Source organism: Oryx dammah, unplaced genomic scaffold (genome assembly GCF_014754425.2).
Source record: "Oryx dammah isolate SB20612 unplaced genomic scaffold, SCBI_Odam_1.1 HiC_scaffold_9, whole genome shotgun sequence".
NCBI lineage: Eukaryota > Metazoa > Chordata > Mammalia > Artiodactyla > Bovidae > Oryx > Oryx dammah.
In genome coordinates, this window is record NW_024070193.1 from 47,769,436 (window position 1) to 47,777,129 (window position 7,694).

At 57.3% G+C, this 7,694-nt stretch overlaps 1 protein-coding gene across 1 annotated transcript in view; it reads left to right on the forward strand.

Annotated features, from left to right (window-relative positions):
- Positions 1 to 3,333: 3,333 nt before the first annotated feature.
- The window catches only part of XIRP1 (xin actin binding repeat containing 1), an 8,808-nt gene continuing 4,447 nt past the window's right edge, over positions 3,334 to 7,694 (forward strand). Inside the window, 3 exon segments of the mRNA XM_040246196.1 lie at positions 3,334 to 3,384; positions 6,187 to 7,692; position 7,694. The exon segment at position 7,694 is cut by the window's right edge and continues 4,447 nt beyond it. Of these exon segments, the coding sequence (XP_040102130.1) occupies positions 6,191 to 7,692; position 7,694 (1,503 nt within the window). The 5' untranslated portion in view covers positions 3,334 to 3,384; positions 6,187 to 6,190.

Below are 7,694 nucleotides of genomic sequence, written 5' to 3' on the forward strand. Positions count from 1 at the left end.
AAATGCTCTTCTTGGACTCTGCTCTTGGAAGATCCCAAACTAACATACTAGAATATAGAAAGCAGGCAGACTCTCAGAGGTCATAGAAATAGGAAGACAGGCTGGTGAGAGCGGTCTGGCACCAGGGCCCACATGACCCTCGTGGCACGGCCACCAGACTCCCACGGCAGGAGGCGGACACTCTCCCCTCCGATCTGCCCACCTTTGAGCTGCCCCCTGAGCAGCGCAGAAAGTCTCTTCTGCAGGTTCAGAGGGTTTTGTCAAGAGGCTGAGCCGACCTCTCCTACAGCCCTGGAACAGACACACCCTGGCCAGCCCAGAGCAGACACCCGTGTCTGCTTCCCAGCTGGAGGGAGGCCAGGACTGCCAGCCAGGGCTTTGAAGGACACTTGCCTTCAGACCCAGAGGATACACTGGGATCTGGGACCAGGGAAAGTGCCGGTGGTGGGGATCCAGGGGAGAATGTATTGAGCTTAATCATCAATTGAGTTTACATATGCTGGGCACTGTACCAGATGTGGTGTGTGTGTGTGTAACAAATGTATGTTCCTCACAGCAGCCTTTTGAGGTATACACTATAATTATGCCCATTTTATAGGTGAGGGAACTGGCGAACAGACAGGGTGAGTAACTTGCCAACGTCACACAGCTAGTAAGTGTCACAGACAGGATTCAAACTCAGGAAGGCAGCCAGGCGCTGAACCTTTCCTACATCCTGCCTCTCCTGAAACATCAGGCGAGCCTACCGCCAGCTGCTCTCTCTGAGCCCTGCCAGAGTACCCGTTTTCCTGGGAGACAGGCAGGGGCTTCTGACTGATCCCCAACTTCAGCAGAGTCCCACTGAAGAGGGATGGACTGACAGAGCCATGTGCCCTCAAGACCAGGAAGCACGAAGCTCCAGAAGCAGTGGGAGTGGGAGGCAGGCTGTAATCACTGAAAAACGATGCCTTCCCTCTCCATTCCATCCCTGCCCGTCTGCCTTCTGAGAGATCAATTAACCAGCACAGCCATTCGACCTCAGGATAACCATTTACTCTCAGCCCCCTTCCCAAAATGATTTGAGGGGGCTTTTAAAAAGATAACTGCCCAGCATCCCCACCACCAAAGATACTCTGATAAATAATGCCTGACCACTGCCTTAATGGCCATATCACTGACACCCTGATGGTGTGATTTTGTTAGATCACATAGGGTGACCAGCTCAGCCTTTCTTCGAACTTACCCAGTTTTAAAACTGAAAGTCCCTTGTTCTGGGAAACCCCTCAGAGACAGGCAACAGGGCCAGTTGTTTACCCCCATGACACAGGATACAACCCACAGCGTCTACCTGCTGAAAGTCTAAACATTTAGCTCAGAGTGTCCTTGGAGCCAAGGCAAAGAAGGAAACACCACCCTCAATGAGATTTTCAGTGTCTGTGATAATGCTATCGGAGACCTTTCCACAATGATGGAAACATTTTGTACTCTGCTCCATGGAGCACTTAAAATGTGGCTAAAGGAATGCAGGAACACAATTTTTCATTTTGTGTCATTTTAACCTATTTAAATAGTCTCATGGGGTTAGTGGAAGTTGTACTGGACAGTACGATGGTATTAGATAAAAACAAACCAGGCCTGAGAAATTTCTACCATGAGTTTATCATAGTTGCAGTGAGTACAGAAGAGGATTCCAACCAGGTACATTCCTTTTCTTACGTATGTAATAACCTGTGCATCAGGCCCTTGGATAACACAGGCCATGTGCTGAGCACTCTCACAAAACCCTCTAATATGTGAATTCATTCAAGCCTCAAAACCACCCCAGAGGGCAGGCACTAAGGCTCTTCTTCCCTTGGCCCGAGAGGATGGGAACCTTCCTGCCCTTCCCAGGGAGAGACAGGATCTGGGAAATAGGTACTGGGGCAGCAAAGGGCAAAAAGGCCGGAATCAGAGCGGAGGCCAGGGAGGAGGGCTCCCCGATGCCCCTCTTCTCACCCCAGGCCAATGCTGCCTGCCTGACACTGACTCAATGGAAAGAGTGGGCAGTGCCTGGCATCACTTCCTGGCACCAGAGGGCCCCCAGGGTGTCAGGAGGAAGACCTTGTTCTGCCAGGTAGCAGAACACAACTTCGACATGGAACCAGGGCAAAATGCCTCCATCGCTTGTGCTCGGCGTGGTCTCCTGATGCCCCTTGCCACACTGCCCTTCCCGGCCCAAATCTCTGGAGCCTACTAAGCCCCGCGGGCTCTGGGCAGCCAAGGAGGGGCAGCCGTGACCCCCCCACACAAACACACACACATACTCCTTCTGTGACCGGAAGCTGATGACTCCGGGTCAGAAATAACCCCCGAGTCAGCTTCCCATGTGCTGCCTCTCCCCTCCTCTCTGTTCCCAGAAAGCCTGGGCCCTGAGTCAGAGGCCAGAGCCTGAGAGTAAACAACGACCCAGATAATCTGCCGTGAACGCCACAGGCCATGCTGCGGAGTCCTCTGACAGACCTGCACCCCGTGAAGAACTGGGGCCAGGGGTCTTTGCCCCAAATCCAGCTGTGTGCACTCAGGGCTATATATACCTGTGCAGGGGGACGCAGGGAGGGATGGAAGAGACAGTGGAAAGGTCTAGCGCAGGAGTGGGGACAAGAAGGGCCTTACTCTCAGGGGTATCCGGGCTGGGAACCGAGGAGCAAGGGCCTAGGCCTGCCCTCAGGGGGCCTCCCGTCTCCTGGCAGGGTGGGACATAGTCACGCCACACGTCAGACATAGTCAGAGGCTGGGGTAGGGACGTGGGGGGTCACAAGGCGGGGGGCCAGGCTGACCAGGTGTCAGATGCGCCTCCTTGTTCATTCCCTCAGAATAGTCTGGGATGTCCGCACCCCACACCACAGCTGAGTCACTGACCCCAACCTCAGAGGAGACTTGGATGAATGAAGCTCTCCCCCGCTCACTCCTCTTCCCCTCCCTAGCAGAAAGGACATGTAACTGATGCCCGAGATGGAGAATAACTTCCAGAGCCCTAAAAATAACTGAACCACTTCATACTCTGACCTTAGCCTCCCCCCACCGCCCCCACCTCGGCCCACCCCCTAACCAGCCAGATAAAGGCAGCTGCTGAGGCTGGCAGGGGACACAGACCCCGAGCCAGGGCAGCGAGAAGGCGTCCGACGGAGCCAGCAGAGCAAGAGCAGCCCAAACAAGAGGAACAACAGAGCCGTGGGCCACACCTGCTGAAGACCCCAAACCCCAGCAGCCAGGCAGAGCCCGCAGGTGAGCAAGCCATTCCTTTCCTCGCCACACCAATGGGGGTGGCTTTCCAGGCAGGGACCCCCTCCGGCCCCTCTCAGAGCAGTGTGTATTAGTGGAAGTTCCGAGTGAGGGGAGGAAGGTGGGGCCACACGTCTGGAGCAGGTGAGTGGAGGGGTCTGATATGAAGATTCCACAAGGAAGTTGCCAGAGAGTTATTGTGAGCCCCATGGTAGCGTTCAGACTGGCTGCCACAGGCCTGAGGCCTACAAAGGGGCAGGTTCCAGCTAGTCTGGCGTAATCCAGAAAGGCTTGCTGGAGGAGGTGGTCTGGAGTTGTGATTTTTAAAATCAGGTATGGAGCTCCTCAGGCTTCAGGCTTTCTTTCCAAGGAGCCCCAGCTAGGCCCAGTGTCTGGACAGAAGAGGCGGGGGAGGACATGGGGGTCTGACTGTGCTGCCAGGACAAGCCCTGTGCCCAGCTGCTGTGGGTAGAAGTCTTGGCATAGCTGGCTCGGGAATGTCTCCCCAGAGCTGGCCTGAGCCCAGCACCCCACATGGCCTAGGGCCTGGGTGTGATGTGGGCCATCAGCGTGCCCAGTAGGAAAGCCTTAAGGAAGACCTGGGGGTAAAGGTGGGTGACCAGGTCTGAGCGCTAGAGTATACTGCCCAAGTATAGAGATGTGTGAAGGGGTCTGGGCCAAGAAAGAGCAGACTTGGAGGCAAAAGCGGGGGTCACCCGGAGAGGCTGGCCCAGTCCTGTGAGGCCAAGCTCAGGGGCACCCCTAGGGTTCAGGCCTTACCCAAAGTCTGGTACCAGTTCTGAATTCGGCCTTCACCGCACCCGGTCCCCATCCTTGAGAAACGAGGTGGGAAGGCCTTGCTACCGCCTGGTGGACCCGCCGGGGTCAGCTCCTTCCCCTCTTGGGGCCGGTTACCCCTTCCAAACAATGAGGGGATTGGGCTCAGTGACCTCGGTGGGTCCTCAGCTCTGCCCTCTCTGCACTCTGATTCTGATCATATGTGACCACAGCAGGGATTCTGGAGATTCCTGGGGGAGGCGGTGGAGGTGGGGTGGAGCTGGTGGCCCGTATCTGCCATCTGCTCAGGCCACACTGGTGGCAGGACAGGGAGGACGTGGGGACCATCAAGGTTGGCCTTTGGTCGGGGGGCTCCTCATGAGAACTCAGGCTAAAAGAAGCACCTAGAGCTTGTGACGAGACTTGGACTGTCGACTATAGAGGTCATACTCCTTGGATGTCTTCAGAGGACAGGCTGGGGTGTGGGTGGAGCAAGCAGGGCTTAGTCTCCCCCCTGCTGAGGTAGTGGAGAGAAGGAAGTCCCTCCCCCACCCCCAGGTTCCTATGGCCAGAAGATGGTTCTAGCACTGGTCATCCTGCAGCCAGGGGCCAAACACCAGCTCAGCAGGCAGGATCAGGGAGCCCAGGGCAGAGAAGGAACCGAGGAGGGTCAGGCTCCCAGGGTCCCACTGGCTGAGCCTGACCTCTCCCCGGCGCAGGGCTGCTGTGTGGAGGCCAGCACCTCGGCTATATTTAGCACTGAGCGTGGAGCAGAGCTGTGGGTCAGGGGCAGTGACGGGGGGACGTGCTTCTCATACTTTCCCTACTGGCCTCTGGGGACTGTTAGCACACCTGTCACAAGACAGATAAGACAGTGAGGACAGAGGCCAGAGAAGGGTTTGAGCGGTGGGCCAGGGGCACGGGGGACAGTGCCTTGGCGGAAGCTGATGGGCACGAAGAGGGAGAAAGGTGTGCACAGGAGATTCGTGCTGCACACAGTTGGGGACAGGGGTCCGTGAGCAAGGGGTGAGGCTATCGCTGCAGGAAGGCCCTCAGTCTCACCGCCTCCCCTCCTGGGGTGTCTGCTGGGAACAGAGGGCCACCACAGCCACTAAGAAAGCTTCACACTTCCTACCTAAAGTGTTTCGAAACCCCAATCCAGCACTGCTTGCGCCTCATTCACCGAGATCTGACTCTGGACCCCAGTTTCCTCATCTTTAATCAAGAGTGGTTGGGCCAGAAGATCCTAGAGTTCCCCCTAGCTCAGAAAACCCCTAGCTAGGATTCAGAATTGGGTTCTGCCTAACTGCGAGACAACTGGTGGACACTCACTCAGCCTTAGCTTCTGCTGCAGCAAGAGCTGCCGGCCCCTGCTTGGCCTCCCTGGCCTGAGAAAGGAGAGCCAAGAGCTAAAGGCTGGACAGCCCCCCAGTGAAAGGGACAAGTGCGCCATCTGGTGGTGAGAAAGGAAACGTGACTGATAACTATTTCCCTCCAGGAGAACCAGTCACCAGTTTGTGCACTCAGTCACTTAGTCGTGTCCATGTCCAAACCTTTGCAACCCCATGGACTGTAGCCCACCAGGCTCCGCTGTCCATGGGATTCTCCAGGCAAGAACACTGGAGTGGGTTGCCAAGCCCTCCTCCAGGGGATCTTCCCAACCTAGGCCTCCCTTATTGCAAGCAGATTCTTTACCGTCTGAGCCACCAGGGAAGTCCAGTCACCAGTGTAGGACCTGCTTCTCCCTGGCTGGGATCCCTTAAAAATCAGAATTTCCCCCAGGCCACTCACCTGGGAGTCTACCAGGGAAAAACTGATTTTGGCAAAAGCAGGCAAGGATGGGACAGGACAGGAACAGTTTTCCCACTGTGGGGTTGGGCACTCCTTAACTGGAAGACAAGAGTTTCAAAGCCTGCAGTGCCCTGCTGGCTCTGTGACAACCCAGGTGATTCTGGGGGAGCAGGGACCCACCTGATGGATGGCTCTATATGCCTTAAATTCAAGACTAGTCACACAGCAACCATTCAGGTAGCAGGGTAAGACCCCAGGGAGGTCTGGAAAGGGGGAGGGGTGGTCTCTAAGCACACACCACCTAGGGCTACTCTGCAACCAACCCCCATCTCACTGAAATCCCCCAACCCCATCCTCATCTCTGCCCCCTCTCTTCAGAAGGATGGCCCATGCCCAGATGCAGGTGGCCCCCACCCCAACCATCCCGACGGCAGCTACAGAGGACCTGCCCCTCCCTCCACCACCTGCCCTGGAGGACCTACCACCGCCACCACCCAAGGAGTCCTTCTCCAAGTTCCACCAGCAGCGGCAAGCCAGCGAGCTCCGCCGCCTCTACAAGCACATCCACCCCGAGCTCCGCAAGAATCTGGCTGAGGCCGTGGCCGAAGACTTGGCTGAAGTCCTGGGTTCCGAGGAGCCCACCGAGGGTGATGTCCAGTGTATGCGCTGGATCTTTGAGAACTGGCGGCTGGATGCCATTGGGGACCATGAGAAGCCACCTGCCAAGGAGTCCGTGCCCGGTGGCAACGTCCAGGCCACCTCCCGCAAGTTTGAGGAAGGCTCCTTTGCTAATAGCGTAAACCAGGAGCCGGCCGGACCTCGGCCATCCGGAGGGGACGTGCGTGCAGCCCGCCAGCTGTTTGAGACGAAGCCGCTGGACGCGCTGGCGGTTCGTGCTGAAGCACCGGAGGCTACAGTGAGGGAGCCTGCAGCCAGCGGAGACGTCCGGGGTACCAGGATGCTCTTTGAGACACGGCCACTGGACCGCCTTGGCTCCCGCCCCTCCACCCAGGAGCAGAGCCCCTTGGAGCTGCGCTCAGAGATCCAGGAGCTGAAAGGCGATGTGAAGAAGACGGTGAAGCTGTTCCAAACAGAGCCGCTGTGTGCCATCCAGGACTCAGAGGGCGCCATCCACGAGGTCAAGGCCGCCTACCGGGAGGAGATCCAAAGCAACGCAGTGAGGTCTGGCCGTTGGCTCTTCGAGACCAAGCCTCTGGACGCCATCAACCGGGACCCCAGCCAGGTGCGGGTGATCCGGGGGATCTCCCTGGAGGAGGCGGCCCGGCCCGATGTCAGCGCAACTCGCTGGATCTTTGAGACACAGCCCCTGGATGCCATCCGGGAGATCTTAGTGGATGAGCGGGACTTCCAGCCATCCCCGGACCTTATCCCTCCTGGTCCGGATGTTCAGCAGCAGAGGCGTCTGTTTGAGACCCGAGCATTAGACACTCTCAAGGGGGAAGAGGAAGACGGAGCAGAGGTCCCACCCAAAGAGGCAGTGGTCCCCGGGGATGTACGCTCCACCCTGTGGCTATTTGAGACAAAGCCCCTGGACACCCTCAGAGACAATGTCCAAGTGGGTCACCTGCAGCGGGTGGGTCCCCAGGAGGGTGAGAGGTTCACAAATGAACGTCTATCCAATGCTGACCCCTCAGCACCAACCCTCTCTCAGGGTGCCCCCCAGAGGGATGGGGTGAAGGGAGATGTGAAGACCTTCAAGAACCTTTTTGAGACCCTTCCCCTGGACAGTATCGGGCAGGGGGAAGCTTTGGCCCCTGGGAGCTTACACAGAGCAGAAGGAACCAATTCCGCTGGGCAGTCCCAGGACACAGGGTCCCCAGTGTACGCCATGCAGGATGCCAAAGGTCACCTCCATGCCCTGACCT